A 17,339-nucleotide genomic window follows, 5' to 3' on the forward strand; every position below is an offset into this window, starting at 1 on the left:
TCCAAGCACAGTGCCCGGAGACTCTGGTGTGCTTCCAAAGGGGAAGCGGCCACAGTTGGCAGGCTGGCGGGCGGGCGGGTGGGCAGCTTCTGGAACCCAGGAGATCGAAGGAGCTGTCACTTCTGTAATTGCTCGGTATAGAGCCCCACACCGCAGCACCATTGCACAAGCATTGCCTCCTCCCCCTCCTCGCTTCCCTACTTCTTGTCGTTTTTAGGGGCTGCAGACATTTTCGTAATCCTTCAACAACCCATGCCCCTTGTCTCTTATTACTTAAATTGCGTTGGTGTTTCTTTGTGTTCCAGTAACTTCAGGCCTCTACATTTTCCCATCACGTCATCCAAAATTGTGCCTTCAGCTTTCCTGGCCTGCTTTTCCTTCCATGAGAGCTCCCATGGGCCTTACCTGTTTTTAGGAGACGAAGATCTTGGTCCACTTGCCTCAGTCTTCCTTACCACCCCTTTCTGCACACATTAGGAGTCGCTGCTTGTCTTCTTTTTATTCAAATAAATTGAGTGCAGGTATAGACATCCTTATATGTCCACTATGTGTGAGGGTTAATTATGTCAGCTTGACTAGGTTTGGAATCACCCAATGACACACCTTTGGGCATGTCTATGAAGGTGTTTGCAGAGCTTGTCCAAGGGAAGGACCCATCCTTAATGTAGGCTGTACCATCCTTGGTCCATAGACCGAGGTCCCAGGCTAATTACAAAGGGATTGGAGAGAAGTCCCCTGGGCGGCAACATTTGTCTCTGCTTCTTGTCGATGAATGTGGCCAGCAGCCTCATGTTTTTGTTGCCAAGAATTTCCCCACTATGATGAGCTGTATTCTTAAACGGAAAAAAAAAATCCGTTGTGAGTTGTTTTGGTCAGGTGTTTTGTCACAGCAGTGAGAAAAGCAAGTGTATGCCGTGACAATGGATTAGCTCTTGGGAGGTGTGGTGTGACAGTTTACTCATACAGAACCTCTTGAGATGTTGCTCTGAAGCTGACCCAGAACCCAGATGCTGTTAGAGCACCATCTAGTACGTCTTCCCAGTGTTGCAGTCAATAGAGATGGACCGGGGAGACCACCTGTCCTTGGGGAAGGAGGCAGAGAATTCTGTTGAGATCACCATGTATTAAACCATTCAATGTGTAACGAGCACAGACTCTGGGGAACAGGCAGCTGTGAGCAAAAAGTCTGAAACGGCCATCTTGACTTATCCTATGCCAGCAAGTCATCCGTAACACTCCACAGACACTGTGCTGGTTTGACTGAGAATCCCCTCCCCCATCTGTTTGCACACCTAGTCCCCAGGTGATGAACTGTTTGGAAGGGATTTGGATGTGTGTCCTTGTTGGAGGAAATCTGTCACTGGTGGGTGAGTTTTGAGGTCTCAAAAGCCTACCAGGCCCTGATTGTGTCTTTCTGTCTGCAGCTTGTAGATGGGGATGACCCTCTGGAACTGTAAGCAAACCCCCAATGAAATGTCTCCTCACAGAAACAGAGCAGTGACTAAGACAAAAGTCTTGTGATGACTATTGACTACATCTGGGGACACTTGTGAGTTTTTTTCTTTTCCGTTTTTCAAGACAGGGTTTCTCTGTGTAGCCCTTGCTGTCCTGGAGCTCTTGATGTAGACCATACTGGAGGGATTTTTTTCTTTCTTAATTTGAAGTGGGAAGACTGACCTTCAACCCTGATCGCTTGAGGTGGAAAGACACACCTTGAATCTGGGCCACACCTTCTGCTGACATTCTATAGAAAGACACAGAAGGAAGTCTGTTCTTTGCTTGCTCTTGCTGGCAAGTCTATTCCTTCACTGGCATTAGAGTCAATTTCTTTGGGAATCTGGCAAGTACTGTCCATTGGTAGATGGTCATTATTGGACTATCTGGACCACAGCCTCACTAGGTTGTAAGCCACCCTAGAGAACCTTGAAGAATACACCACCTTGTCATGCCTGAATACCCTACCTCCTGAAGGTGCAATCTGAGGCTGGTCTAGATGAATCAGATTGTACCAGACATTTTGTTAACAAGCCTGGTGCAAAAGTTGTGAGGCTGTGATTGACCCCAAACTCAAGCCTCAATGGCTGTAACTGGTAGGAAGGGACAAAGCTGTGACTGGTCCAAACATCCCTTCTTGGCTCTGGAAGTAGGCTGTCTAGGTTCACAGAGTCAACAGGGAGACACTTTCCTGTGCTGCCTCTCCTGGTACAGCAGCATCAGGTGCCATAAACATCTTCTCTCAAGTGGTCTCACTTACTCAGTTGTGTAGGGTGAGGTGGCAATGCCAAGGAAGAAGCAGGAGAGTAATATGCATTCGTGTAGCTCAGCAGGTGGTGGGGCTGAGTTACAGAGGGCAGCCAACTGTAGCTGAACAGCCAGAGTGGCCAGAGCAAGAAAAAAGGGCAAGGGCAGCACAAAATGGCAGAATGCCAAGACAGATCAAAAAACAGTAAAAGCCTGGGAGCGTTTATGGAAACAGCCAAGTCTTTAAGGCCAAGAAACTCCAAATGCCTAGGCCTACTCATGAGCTGTAACACTGACTGCTACCAAGGGCAGAGACCTAGGACTACCTGGAGGCACAGTCAGCAACTTTTGAATCTTGACTTTCTAGGCCTGCACCAGAGTTGTAACTCTAATAAGGCTAAGGATGTTGAGGCCTGCACCAAGTCTGTAGCCCTCTCACTGGTCCTCCCACCCGCCCGCCCCCTCCACTCACTGCTGCCTAACACCTACAGAAATGACTGCCAAAGACCAGATCTCTGTGGAGTTTTACCTGTTAGGGCATCATAGTTCTATTTCTTTCTAGTCTGGGTCTGTAGTTCATAAGCAAAGCCTAAAAACCACTATACTCGAGTAAAACTGTGTTGAGTTTGTTTAATATCTAGAGTAATATCAAGGCCCTTTAAAACAGAGCAGGACTGTAGGGAGAGATCACTTACCTGCAGCTGACCATGGGGGCGTGGTCACAGGTATGTAGATTTAGTTGTTAAGAGATGGTAGAGGAGGGGCACACTCTCTTGGATCCTGGCCAAGGCTCGGAGACCATAGTGTTGACCCAGCTTCTAATGTGATTGCTCTCTCTAAATAAATATCTTAGACCCCCCCCTTCCCAATGTTCATTCTGGGGATCAGTTTCATCTTCATTTGGTGTCAGAAGTATAATTTTGACTATGTTAAAGTTAAAACCTTTCTTTTTATTTAGACAGAAAAGAGGAGATGATAGGGGAAGTCCTTCTGTGTATATGTTGTTCTACTGGTTGATAAATAAAGCACTGCTGGGCCGGGCGTTGGTGGCGTGCGCCTTTAATCCCAGCACTTGGGAGGCAGAGGCAGGTGGATCTCTGTGAGTTCGAGACCAGCCTGGTCTACCGAGCGAATTCCAAAACAGCTTCCAAAACAATAGAGAAACCCTGTCTCAAAAAACCAAAAAAAAAAAAAGCACTGCTGGCCAATAGGGAAGCAAGATAGGTGTGACTAGGAGTCGAGGAGGATTCTGGGAAAGAGAGGCACAGTCAGTCATGATGTAGGATACCAGAAAAGTAAGAGGTCCGGATCTTTTCTCCATTAAGAAAAGACCAAGTAGAAATACTCAGATTAGCAGTTATGGGTTAATAATTAAGTCAGAGCTAGCCAATAAGAAACCAAGCAAACGACCAACAACTTCATAATTAATATAGTGTCCTGTGTGTCATTTGGGGTTGATAAGGCTCTGGAACCAGGCTGGCAGAAAGAATCACATTATACAAGCAGACATTGGCCAGAGCATGAGGACCATAATTACTAAAACACTTGGAGTCTAGAAAGATCACACACTGTTCATCTTGAGAATGGTCAAGGGGAGGATGTAGGAGGGAATCAGGAATATCAGGCTACTGTGGACTAGAATAAGACACTACAGTTTCTGAATCTCATTCGCTCGAGGGAAATCAAGGCCTCCAGTCAACATCAAAACTACATTATGAGCATGGCTCCAGAAGCAAGTGTCGTGGAGCCAGTGCTTCATGCTTTCAGAACTGCTTAGCTACAGAGTACACTGGTCCTGCCGGGCTCCCAGTATAATGAACTTGAACAATATTCCAAACTAAATTAACAGGAAATTGTGTTGTTATATCTTATATGAACAACAGGGGTAGGACCAAAGTCTCTTTCTGAAAATCTGAAATGACTCAGTACGTAGAAATAGGGATGTCCTGAATCGATCACTTTTTAAAGATCTCATTAGAGACTCAAACTTGGACTCAATCATCTTCAATGTTTTAAAAACATAAAACCTGGTCTATTAACTCTTAGGCCAGAGGAACATCCTAGTACCAAATATGCTAGTTCCTCTTAGGAGCCAAGCATTTGAATATATTTTCCTGGTCCAGCTACCAGCCCTTTTGTCCAAATGAAAGGTCTTTAAAGGGAAGCCTTCCTGCCAGCCTGATTCCAGAGCTGTATCAGTCCCAAATAAACACACAGGAGGCTATATTCATTTTGAAGCTGTTGGCCTTGCTTGTTTCTTACTGGCTAGCTCTGACTTAAGTATTTACCCCATAATTGTTAATCTAAGTATTTCTCTTACCGGAGAAATTTCCGGGCTTCCTACCCCATGGAGGTTACATCTTGACTTCCTGTGTTTCTCCTACCCAGAGTCCTCCTCGACTCCTAGTCCCACCTATCTTGCTTCCCTATTGGCCAACAGTGCTTTATTGACATATACACAGGACTTCCCCAACATCGGTCAACCCTCTCCAACTGAGATATGACCAAAAGGTCTTCAGCACCTACTCCAGTTTTAGAAGTAAATTAAGCCATAAAAAATTACTCGAGGCCGGGCGGTGGTGGCGCACGCCTTTAATCCCAGCACTCGGGAGGCAGAGGCAGGCGGATCTCTGTGAGTTCGAGGCCAGGCTGGACCGACAGCCTCCAAAACAATACAGGGAAACCCTGTCTCATAAAAACCAAAAAAAAAAAAAAAAAAAAAAATTACTCAAGGGTCCTCTTGATTTATGTCAGCAATTCACACTGAAGAAATAAATGAATTATGAGAATTAATTTTATTAGAGCTCTATTCAGCAATTTTACAGTGAAGAACAAAATAGAAGTCAACAAATTAATAATGCTACGTTTACACTAAAGCACAAACCAAATGCGAGTTGGAAAGTCAGCTTTATTATAAAAGTTTTCCTGTACAGAAAGATGCCATCCCACCCCTTTAAAACATTGTAACCGAAACATTTGACATAATATTTGCACAGTTTAAATCTTCTAGTATAAAACTGTACTATAGCAATATCGGATGAGCAAAGTACCTCACAAGGTTGGCCTAAGACATTAAAAAAAAGACATCAAAACAAAAAACAAAAGTTATCTAGCATAAATGGTCTACTGACAGACAGAATGAGCAACTAAGAATCGTACTTTACCTATGCTGCTCCACCAAGAAATAGAAATATGACCTGGGAAAGGGGTACACTTCATGATAAACGTCCTGCTCCAACAGCTTACTTTGTGATTATATGGGCCAAATTTGCCAACTAACAGTTATACTGATTTTATCAAACAAATCATCATTGTAAAAAGGGAAGACTTTCTAACAATGAAAATATGTAAATATTCTGGTCTCATTGTTCAGGTCAACAACAGCATAAAAAGAACTTAAAACCACAGTTACCAAACAAATGATTTACAGAATTGGAATTTTCCCTGAAATCAGGGTATTGCCCCACGTAGTTATCTATAAATTTCTTTATAGCAGAGATGATGTAGACTAGTTAAGCAAAGAGCTCAGAATAAATTATCTAAATTACTAATTTGCCAATCATATTTAATTGTTGCTTTAAAAAAAAACTCTTTTAAGTTTACACAAGAAGTTAATTACCCTTAGGTTATACCTTAACAACAGGGGATTCCAAAACTTTGGAGAGAAGTTCATCCCTGAGTTGTGAGACAGAACAATACGTAAGAAGACAGAGGCAGCAGCCCTTTAACAACCTAGATTAACCACACATACTGTGTGCAATCCTAGAGCACTCCTGCCTCTAACAATCTGATCTTTTTGTACTGAAACTACAAGTGCAACACTGGAAAAATCAAATAAATAGAAACTGGTTTTATTGTCAACTTTACATTTTTTGTCAACTGCAAGATGAGTCTGCTAAAACATGAATATTCCAGTCATGATGGCAATAGTAACTTCTGAGGCCTTTCTTCTGAGTCTCTGATTTCCCAATGATGTTCAGCCAAATAACAAAAGCAATACAATAGTAATTGAGTTTACTATTATCAATGGCACTGAAAAGAAAAAAAAGTTTGTTACTATAAAAAAAGAGAAAGAAAAAAAAAAAGCAGTAGTAGGTGGCTTCCAGGAAGGATGGAAGTATCTAAAAATATGCCATCATAATCATACTGTAATAGTAATAATAACAATAGAAAAATATACTATTATAAAACCTAAGACATTTTCCTCTATACCTCAGGCTGACCTGGAGCTTGCAGTAACCTCCTTTCCCTGCCTCCCAAGGGATGGGATTACAGGTGTGGACTACCACACTGAATGTCTACATGCATGAAGGCGTCTTTGGATGGTACTGGGAGAGCCATGGGAACAAGAAGGACCAGGCAGAGTTACATGGCTGCACATCTGAGCAGAAATACAGTGCAAAGAAGGTTCTGTAGTTCCATCAAGAAGAATAAACTTGTTAACAATGAATCCAAAGTTATGATTAAGACATAAGAAGTCTCTAATCTCGATGTTTAAATACAAGGTATCTGCACTCTTTCTTGATTGAAGTATTGTTCCAAAGTATTTTTCAATACAATGGCAGATACGGAACCTTTACTTCTACAACGTGGGAGCCACTAGTAACATTCCATCTCCCTAGAAATCAGATGCACTAAAAAAAGAGACCAGCAAGCTTCAAGCAGTAAATCTAGGTTAAAAAAGAAAGAGTTCCCACCGCAAATGAGAACCCAGTGGTTCTCACTCTCAAAAGCTTTGCTACTTAAATCCTACCACAAAATAGTAACTTAAAGTGCCTGTCAGGTTTTCTTCTTACCTCTCATCACGGTTCTTACAGATCGAATAAGGTTCATTAGTTGGGATTTAATTCCTGGCTCCTCTCCGAATCCGCCAATTCCCTGGTCTGTTCCCCAGCCAACTGTGCAAGATAAAGATGATTAGCTGAATTAAATGTATTATGTGCTTGTCTTGTTCCCTCATTAGTCATCTTTTAAAAGATTAGTCTGAGCCCTGTAAAGACATAAAGTATAAAGTCATACATCTTAAGATACGAGCTAAATAGGTTTTCTTTCTCTTTTCATAGTGGCAACAAATATATTCTCCTCATTTCTCTTTGAGTTTATAAAGTAATCTGCAGTTCAACTGTATCCATGGTATTCAATTCACAGAAGACGGTTGCTCTCACAACCTGATGTTTTTTTCTTTCTTTAATATTATCAAAGGAACCCTGATTCTCAGTGCAGAACTGAAAATATGCTAGGGCAAATAATTACTAACTCAATTAAGAAGTTTATCATCTAATAATGTACCCATATGAAAATGCAGTAGCTGGGAATTACGTGGGCAGTTTTAACATGCACTTTGGACAGGTCTTTAGCGCAAGCAGTTTTCCATCTCCTCCATCATTCCTCACTTTTGCATTTGGAGTCAGTCTCTGTAAATGAGTCTTTCACCTCCTGTCACTTCCCCATTACAAGCCACTTTTATCCTTTATCTACTACTTCTTTTTGTTACTTTCTGAAGCTATGTCCTCATTTCAGCAGTTCGTCCTTCTCTTGTCCTCATTTCAGGTCCACTTGCACTCTCACTAGACTACAGAGTTAATTAATTCCTGGCATGTTAACCTCTAAACCTAAAGACGGAGAACAAGTCTATTTTATACACAAGAGAACCAAGCGTCAGGAAACTCTACTTAATCAGCTTTTATTGGGTTGAGATAACAGTTAAATAATGGCTGTCTGCATTTCTGTCCTGTTGTGGCATGAAACCAATTTCAAATTCAACTTGAGAAAGAGCTGACTTTAGTTCCACCCCCACACCCCCACCCCAAAGCCTGGCTGAGGGTCTGCTTCCAGGCTTCAGCTCTCAAGGGTGTCAGTGGCTTTTTGCTTCCAAGTGCATTCTGTCACCTTGTTAACACAAGACTTTCAAGTCAGATGTCTCTTAAATCTCACTGTTTCAATCCCTTTAGATTTTCTTTAAATTAAGAATTCAGTGACAGTGGTCACTGGACTGCAAAGCCCTTAAACTGGCATTGTGGAGTGTGTTAAGGTGAGCTGGAACCAAGCCCTCACAGATACTAAGAGACAATGGTCCAGCCAATTACCCATCGACCGTTAAAGCCAACTTCTGATCTGGTCTGACTGTCATATCCAGGCACTGGCCTGGACTACAGTAAACCCCCTTTCTCTTTGTTCCCCAAATCCCACATATATAGGGACTTTCTTCCCCTTGGTTAGGTGCTTTCAAGAACTCCCCATTAGATTACAAATTCCTAGAGGACAGGGGCTGTCATTCAATCATTGGTCTTCATGTTTCCACGTTCCTTATACCACAGCAAGTACTGAGCAGATGGTGTGCAACTGAACTGAATTACAGTGGACTGAGTTAGTCTGCTTAATGGAAGGGAAGATGAGTTCTTGACTGTGAAGCTGAACTGAACTACAGCAGACTGAGTTAAAACTGAGAAAAGGGAAGACTGTGGATGGTTCAGTGGGTAGAACACTTGCTGTGCAAGCACAAAGACCTGAGTTCAAATCCCCAGCACCCACATAAAGCCAGTTGCACATCTGTAAGGCCAGTGCTCCTGTGGAGAGATGGGAGGTGGAAGGAGAATCTCTGGAAGCTTGAGCACCAGCATTGCTGATCTGTGCAGCAACAGACATCCTGTCTCAAACAAGGTGGAACACAAGGACCTATACTTGAGTTTGTCCCCAGACTTCCACATGCATAAAAAAAAAAGAAAACCTTTAAAATAAGCCGAAAATAAAAAGGAAAACTTTTAAAGACGGCTATCCACCAGTGAAAGAAATATGGCTAGGCTTCATCTCTAGACAATGAACATTTGGAAAGCAGGGCCAATTTCTATATGGATGTGTTCACAGACAAACACAAACATGGCATGTGAAGGACCAGGGGAAAGAGATGTTTATCACAGACAGTTTCCCTCTAAATGCTGCACAGGGTCTCTCAACTATTTTGTTCAAGAGCTTGATATGTGTTGGTGTTGGGCATGCATGTACCTGTGTACATGTAGAGACTAGAGGTTGACCTCAGGAATTTCTCTGACTGTTCTCCACTTGTATCTTGAGGTACAGTCTCTAACTGCACCTAGAGCTCCCAGATTTGACTAGTCTAGTTATCAAGCTTGCTCCAGGCATCCCTTGTCTGTACCCCTGGAGTGCCAGGATTATAGGCAGGCATTCATGTGGATGGCAGGAACTCAAATCAAGTCCTCAGGATTTTATGGGAGGCACTTAACCAACTGAGCCATCCACTCCAGCCCCAAACAACATGTCTTTATGTGTTTTCTTGTGTTCCACAACCTTAATGAGCCTGTGTATTACTAGCCTCACAGCTTTCTAATGAACTGTTCAGGATTTTCTATACACACAAGAGTATATTATCTGCAAACAGATAAAGTTTTGCTTTTTAAATCTCACAATGTAGATCTTTTAGTTCTTGCTTCTTGTCAAATTTCCCTGGCCAGAACCTTTAGCACAGTGTTAAACTGAAATAGCAAGAGAGGACCTCTCTTAGTCAGGGAAAGCATTCAGACTTCCACCAGTAAGCATGCTATCCAACTGGGACATTTTCATAGAAGATGTATGGCTGTTTGAAGACTTCCCTCCTATTTCTAGTTTGATAAATATTTTTGTTTTTTGTGTGTGTATGTGTATATACATGTGCATGCCTAGGCTAGAGGTTCAAACCTGGTATTTCCCTAAATCACTTTCCACATTATTATTATTACTATTATTAGAGACAGATTCTCTCATTGAACCTGTAGTTTGCAAATTCCACTAGACTAGCTAGCCAGAAAGCGCCATCCTGTCTCTACCTCCTCAGAATGTGATTATGGGCACAAGTCACACCTGGCCTCAATGACCAACTCCTTAGCTTACTTTTGCAGCAAACACCACCACCTGAGTCATTCCCAGCCCTCTTGATGAGTACTATTAACAGAATTCTGGGCTTTCTGAATGCTTTTCCTGTGCCTATTGTGTTGGTCATGTGGTTTCTGTTATTAATACAGCGAAATGCTGAAATGATCCTGAAATTTTGGGCAAATCCCACTTGGTCATGTTAAATAATGCTTTTTATACATTGGTGAATGTGGTGGTTTGAAAGAAAATGGCCCCAAATGAAGTGGCACTATTAGGAGCTGTGGGCTTGTTGGAGGAAGTATATCTTTGTAGAGACAAGCTTTGAGGTCTCATATATGTTCAAGCCACACCTAGTGAGACAGTTTACTTCCTGCTGCCTGCATATCAAGATGTAAAACTCTCAGCTCCTGCTCCAGCATTGATAATGGACTAAATGTCTGTAAGCCTCCACTTCAATTAAATGTTTTCCTTTATAAGAGTTACCATGGTCATAGTGTTTCTTCACAGCAATAGAAACCCTAACTAAGACAGAAGTTGGTACCAGGAGTGAGGTATTGCTGTGATAGGCTCGACCACAATTTTGTTTGAAGGAATATGGGCTTTGGAACTGTGGATTAGAAAAGTAGTGGAATGCTTTAAGTGCTCTTTAGGTCACCAGCTCACAAATAACACAGAGACTTACTATTAATTATGGAAGTTTGGCCTTAGCTTTGGCTTTTTCCCAATTAGCTCTTTTAACTTAAATTTACCTGTTTCTATTAATCTACGTTCTGCCACGTGGCTTGGCTATTTCTTCTCTGTACCATATGTCCGACTTCAGTGTTTCACTGGTATCTCAAATGCCTAGATTTATCCCAAGTTCTCTCTCTGCCAGGAAGTCCCGCCTATTCTCTCCTGCCTAGCTATTGGCCATTTAGCTCTTTATTAAATCAGTCAGAGTGACACATCTTCACACAGTGTAAACAACTATTACGCAACATCTCCCCCCTTTTGTCTAAATAAAAAGGAAAGTGTTTAACTGTTACACAGTAAAACTATATATAACAAAAACAATTATCAGGTAAGAATTGGTAAGAATTACTTTCACAATGTCCTGTCCATTTATATTTGGCAATTTTGGAGAAAATACTCTATTATCTATCATATCTTGGTGAGTCCAAAGTTTTTTTTTTTACCTAATTCACTTTCTATCATAATTTGTATTACCAACCTAGAAATATCTTTTTAGTTCTTTTTTTTTTTTTTTTTACGAGACAAGGTTTCTCTGTATTGTTTCGGAGGCTATCGGTCCAGCCCGGCCTCGAACTCACAGAGCTCCGCCTGCCTCTGCCTCCCGAGTGCTGGGATTAAAGGCGTGCACCACCACCGCCCGGCTTCTTTTTAGTTCTTAAAACATCTTTGTAGATAAGCAACTTAAACTTTTATGTCTCTCAGTCTTACATATTTTACATCTTTTGTGAGTTTTTTTTTTTTAACCTGGTAACAAGGAAAACTGTAACTATAACTATCTAATCTTCAACTCCATCAGAAGACCTGAGAAAGATACAATATTACTTGAGCAAACAGGAAGTTCAGAGCAAACAATTCCAAAACTATAGAACCGACAGAGACATCTGACAGAGATATCTGGCCGTTGCCACAGTCACCCAAGGTTTCTCTGCAATGTTGGGACATCCACTTTCTGCCTACAGGCCTAGAATATCTGACTTTTCTGTGAGGCCAGAATTTTGAAGGACTTCCCTACCTTGTCTTGCCAAAGTTTGGCATTTGCCTCCTTTTGTATCCTGCTTGTCCAATTTGGACAGTATACAATAGCAGTCAAGGGCAACTTCTTGCCCATTGGTTAACTTTGCCACTTTGAAAGCAAATTCCATATGGAGGTTTTTTCAATGCCCATCCTCCCCCACTTTTTTTAAAGTAGATTGGTGCTGCCAGGAGTGGACATATCTGTCATGAGAAGCTTTACGTTATTAAAACTTCTTAAATGCCATATTCTGTAGATCTCTGAAGTATTTGGAGACTGCTGCTTGATGGGCCATACTAGTATGAACATGGAAGACAATGGTGCTTAGAATTATTTGAACTGGCTCAGAAGGTTTCAGCAAATTTCAGTTACGTTGCCTAATTGTTCTTATGCTTTTTAGGTGAAGAATGTGGCTGCCTTTTGCTCTTGTCTGAAAAATCTGCCTGAGGCTAAAGTGAAGAGTTTTGGATTAATTCCCTTGGCAGAACTTAGAGAATGAATGTGTGTGTGTGTGTGTGTGTGTGTGTGTGTGTGTGTGTGTGTGTGTGTGTGTGTGTGTGGTGTATCCCATATACATTTGGGATTCATTAGAATGGCTTACAGGCTGTGGTCTAGCTAGTCTAACATTGACTGTCTACCAAGAATCTAGTAGTTGTTCAATCTGCAAGGCTGATATGTTATCTGGTCTTCAGAATACCAAAGAAGCAGACTCTAATGCAAGTGAAGGAGTGGATTTCCCAGGGAGAGGGAGAGCGAGCAAGTGAAGAGAGAGAGCTCCTTCTTCCATGTCTTTTAGTTAGGCTGCCAGCAGCAGGTGTGGCCCAGATTAAAGGTGGGGCTTCCAACTTCAAATGATTTAATTAAGAAACACCCACACAGGTGTACCCAGCCACTTGAATTTAGTTAATTCCAGATGTGGTTGAACCAAGAACAGCCACCACAAGCTTCTAAAGAACATCTGATGAAATTTAAATAGGTACTTGATGACAGTAAGGAATCTGTGCGTGTGTGTGTGTGTCTGTCCGTGTGGGGGGGGCGGGGAGGGAGGGAGAGGGGGAGGGAGAGCACCACCTCCTGGCTCAACAGCTGTCTTTTTAATGGAACCCCCACTTGTCTAGGTTTTCTGTTTTGATCAATTACACTTTCCTGTGAGTCATTAAACACTGCATACTACAGGAGCTTTGCACTCCTGGGTATCTGTGTGTTCTCTTTCTAGTCCTTTATTTTTAATTTATTTTTATGTGCCCCCATGTAGTGTGTGCAGTGCCTATAGATGTCAGAGAGGACATTGGCTCCCCTAGAACTGGAGTTACAGAGAGTTGTGAGCATCGTGTGGGTGCTTGGAACAGAATCTGGGCCCAGCAAAAGCAACAAATATTCTTAACCACTCAATCATGTCTCTAACCCCCCCTTTTTTTTTAGCAATTCTATCTCCTCACACAGCTTCATTTATTATCTATACTCAACACATTCAAATTTCCATATCCACCTGGTTCATTTCTGCTATCTTCAACCCACCAACTATTCTACATCTATTTGCACAGAAATCTCAAAGTGAGCAGGTCCAGATTTACTTCATTGCTGTTTTACCCCCTGACCTACCACCATCAACCAATTTTCCTCTAACACCATAAAGGTATTTCACTCAGTGGCTAAAGTCAGAAAACCAGGGGAATTTTTGGCTTTATCTTTTCTCCCTCATTACTAATGTAACATGTTCTTTGTGTGTGTGGCCGGGAGAAGCAGGGACTGAACCTAGGGCTTATGCATGGGAAACAAACACTCTACCAGTGAGCTGTATGTCCTGCCATCTTTTTATTTTCTGAGAAGGGTCTCACTAAGCTGCCCAGTGGCCTTAAACTCACTCTGTAGCTCAGTCTGGCCTTACAATTTCAAGCTTCTCCAACAATACGTTCTGCCTTGTTTTCTGGTCTGTATTAGTCTCCTAGGGCTGCCTTAATAAAGCACCATGAACTAATGCTTAACACAACAGAAATCACTTTCTCACAGTTTGAGGCAAAGACCAAAACCCACCAGAACTGGTTTCTTCTGGAAACTCTGAGGGGCAATCTTATCTATGCCTCCAGTAACATCTGGTAGTTGCTAGAATTCCTGGGTCCTTGGCTTGAAACCAAGCCACTCCAATCTCTGCCTCTGTGGCCACTGTGCTTCAGTGTCTGTGTGCTTCAGTATCTCGCTCTCCTTGGTTAGATCTAAGGCCCAACACCTCATCCTCTCATGAAGAGCTCAATTTGATTACAAATTTTCAAAGATGGTGTTTCCAAATAAGGTCACAGCCACAGGTACCACGGAGTCAGGACACGATCACAAAGAGTTTTCTGTATAGTCCAGAGGTAAAGAAATGGACTCTGGAGTCAGTATGCTCAACTGTGCCACCTTCTACCCATGTGATCCTAGAAGTTACCAAGTCACTTCCTGCTTCAGATTCCTTACCTGGAAGCTGGAAAAAAACAGCAACTATATCATAGAGCTGCAGTAAACTAGCTTGCGCATGTGCTCTCTTACATGTACAAACACATGTATGTGAACACTTAACGCAAAAACTACATAATTACTGGTTACAATCAATACTTGCCCTGGGCTGGCCCTTTCCAAATCCACTCCTCTCCCTCCCCATCACTTCTCCATACTGCATCTAACAGAACTCAGTAACACAAACCTGGCCATGTCACATCCTTGATTACAACTGTTTTCACCTACCTCAGTTTTCATAACAGAGTGTCTCAAGGCTTCAGCCTCCAAAATTTCCCCAATCTTTTGCTTTCAACTAGTTAATATTTACTCACTCACTAGACTTCAGGTCAGACACACTTCCTCCAGGCCTTTCGGATTCTCCTTAATATCACCCTACATCTTTTTAATATTTGACACATCTGTTAATCATTTTAAATTAAATTAAACTCCATTTTAAGGGCAGGTAATTGGTGTAACCTGCCTTTGTTACATAGATCTGACACATATTCGTGTTCATCTCTTCCAGAGTAATAAATGAAATGGCATCATTCTTGCTTGTGGGTTTGAGTTTCAATGATTCCAAGGACACAGTTGGCATACTGAAACAAATCACTCGCATAATGTAGTCCTGTCTGTTCTGCCCTATTTAGCAAGCAGCAGCTGGACCAGACTGGCATGAAGATCTGACTGTGAGGTCGAAGAAACTGTAACGTGTGCGTGTCTTCATTTTCGTATTCCTGGACTCCAGCACGGTCCTTGGTACACGGTAGACACCGATATGGGTCGTGCTAATTGAATGCCGTGCTCCTGGAACAAAGGTGGCTGGAGTCCCTACTAACTCCTTTCCCCATTACCCGCAACTCCCACCAACCAACCTCCTGCTCTCCATCAGTCATTCTAACAACGAGCACTCCGCATGCGTCTCCACTCCCAGCTCTTAAAACTCACACGCCAGCTTTCCCATCTGTAGAATCGGTAACACCACAAAAAAATGCAAGGATATGACGAGCGAAACACAAGGCGGGCAGGATCGAGTCCGAGTCCCTCGCCGCCAGCCCCAGGCCCCACACACCCGCGCGGCTCGCCACGCGGGGACGCTCCTCTCCCGGCCGCTCGGCAGTTCCCAGCCCCTCCGCCGCCCCGGCACTCACTGTTCTTGAGGAAGCGCTCCTCGTGCAACACCGCGATGGCGTTCACGCACAGCAGGGCGGCCTGCAACAGGGAATACAGCGTGAAGGCCATGGTCAACCCTCAAGCAGAGCCCGATTGACTCCTTCCCGGACGCCGCCCGGGACGTGGCGCCTCCACCTCGCCCTGCTACGGGAGTCCGCGCGGCCCAAACCGCGCTCACCGAGGAGCCCCGCCCCCTCTGGCTGAACCCCGCCTCCTCTGACCGAGCCCCGCCCCGTGCTGAGTTCATTCTGGGCTTGCCCAGGGCATCTGGAACACTTGGTACAGCAGTCATTCTTCACAGACAGGAGCTGACAGATGTAGAGTATCGCACAATTTAAAAATGTTCTTTATATATTGAAGTGATAGGAATATATTTGAAGTAAATATTTTTCTAACAATTTTTTCTAACCACTTTTGCTTTCTTGTTTACTGTGCCTCTGAGAACTGAATCACAAGTGAGGCTTGTATTGTGTTTCTGTTGAACCTGTCTGCCCCCTACATGTTCCCAAGAACCGTGTGGAAAGTTTGTGCTCAGGTTTTACCCCTGAAGAAATGTATAAAATTATTAACATTATTCACAGGGAAGCATTCAAACTTGATGGAAGTTGATCAAACTTTAGCCAGGATGTAAATACTACAGACCACATGGAAATACTTGCATGTAGTAACATTTCTAACAGTTCACGGCTGCAGCCTTAGGATGACCCCACCCTCCTTGACTCCTGAGTCCAGTGCTTTGTTGTAGGAACAGAAAATGAACTGAAAAGGGAGTGATGAACTATATATTAGTGATTGGAATGGAAGCTGAAACAGAGCTGCCCAGAGCAATCCCTTACAGCTGCCACGTGAACTGATTCTCTGACTGCCTTGAAAACCGGGTTAATCTCTCCCGGCTTCTGCCCTTTCATTTATAAAATTAGGTGATAATCATCTCTGAAGTCCTTTTCTCTATAAAATATAGCAAAACGAGCTTAAAATATCAGAGTATACAATTCTGCTGCTGTGTTAGTTGATTCATTCTCTCTCAAAAGGATATCCTTTAAGACAACTGTTGCACTGGGCAGTGGTGGCCCACGCCTTGAATCCCAGCACTCAGGAGGTAGAGACAGGTAGATCTGTGTAAGTTCGAGGCCAGTCTGGTCTACAGAGTATTCAGGGCAGCCAGAGCTACACAGAGAAACCCTGTCTTGAGAAACAACAACGAAAAAGACACATGTTACTTTATTTTCAAAGAAATACAAAAACGTAGAAATATATATATATATACATATATATATATTACAGTTTATTTGCTTATTTAGTGACAGGGTCTCACTGTCTAACCCTAGCTCCTGATGGACATTTGAGAAGGTTTATGTACTCATGTCAATCACCGTATCAGATGTTCCTGATGGAGGTGAAACTTTTCCAAGGTCAGACTGTGATGACTTTTCATCATTTCCTTCTGGGTGTTTTGTCTGTTTGGGGTTTTCTCTCTGAGCTAAGAGACAACACAGTCAGTTATCGTAAAACATCTTACTATACAGTGTCTTTATAATTGCAAATTTGGAGACTTTTTATTTGCTCATCAGGAATCAAGGAACTAGGACCTTCAATAACCAGTCGGTTCCTTCCTGCAAAGGAAAACAATAAGAGTGTGTTTGGGATAGGACTGGAAAGATCAGTGGTTAAGAACATTTAACTATTCTTGCAGAGGACGGGTTTTGGTTCAGGTCACACCTAAGACCACTAGCATCTATTAACTTTTCTTGTGAGTAGGTTAATACTGTGAATTTCAAAAGCTAGTTCATCGTAAAAGGGCAGATTTGTGTCTCTTTGCCCTTCTACCATGGAATGACAC

General features: G+C 42.6%; 1 protein-coding gene and 1 long non-coding RNA gene across 2 annotated transcripts; one reads left to right on the top strand and one right to left on the bottom strand.

Moving 5' to 3' along the window:
* The first annotated feature begins 104 nt into the window (after nucleotides 1–104).
* On the top strand, nucleotides 105–7,041 carry LOC121138811. Its single transcript, XR_005875669.1, has 3 exons — nucleotides 105–521; nucleotides 1,425–1,549; nucleotides 6,459–7,041. It is a non-coding gene; the product is annotated as an uncharacterized LOC121138811 (long non-coding RNA).
* Nucleotides 5,130–15,657, bottom strand: Ier3ip1 (immediate early response 3 interacting protein 1). Its single transcript, XM_005076461.4, has 3 exons — nucleotides 15,478–15,657; nucleotides 7,038–7,139; nucleotides 5,130–6,273 (listed from the first exon to the last, which is right to left on the bottom strand). The coding sequence occupies exons 1-3, from the start codon at nucleotides 15,566–15,568 to the stop codon at nucleotides 6,218–6,220; spliced, it is 249 nt and encodes an 82-aa protein (XP_005076518.1). The 5' UTR covers nucleotides 15,569–15,657; the 3' UTR covers nucleotides 5,130–6,217.
* Nucleotides 15,658–17,339: the final 1,682 nt, after the last annotated feature.

Source organism: Mesocricetus auratus, unplaced genomic scaffold, assembly GCF_017639785.1.
Source record: "Mesocricetus auratus isolate SY011 unplaced genomic scaffold, BCM_Maur_2.0 Super-Scaffold_6730, whole genome shotgun sequence".
NCBI lineage: Eukaryota > Metazoa > Chordata > Mammalia > Rodentia > Cricetidae > Mesocricetus > Mesocricetus auratus.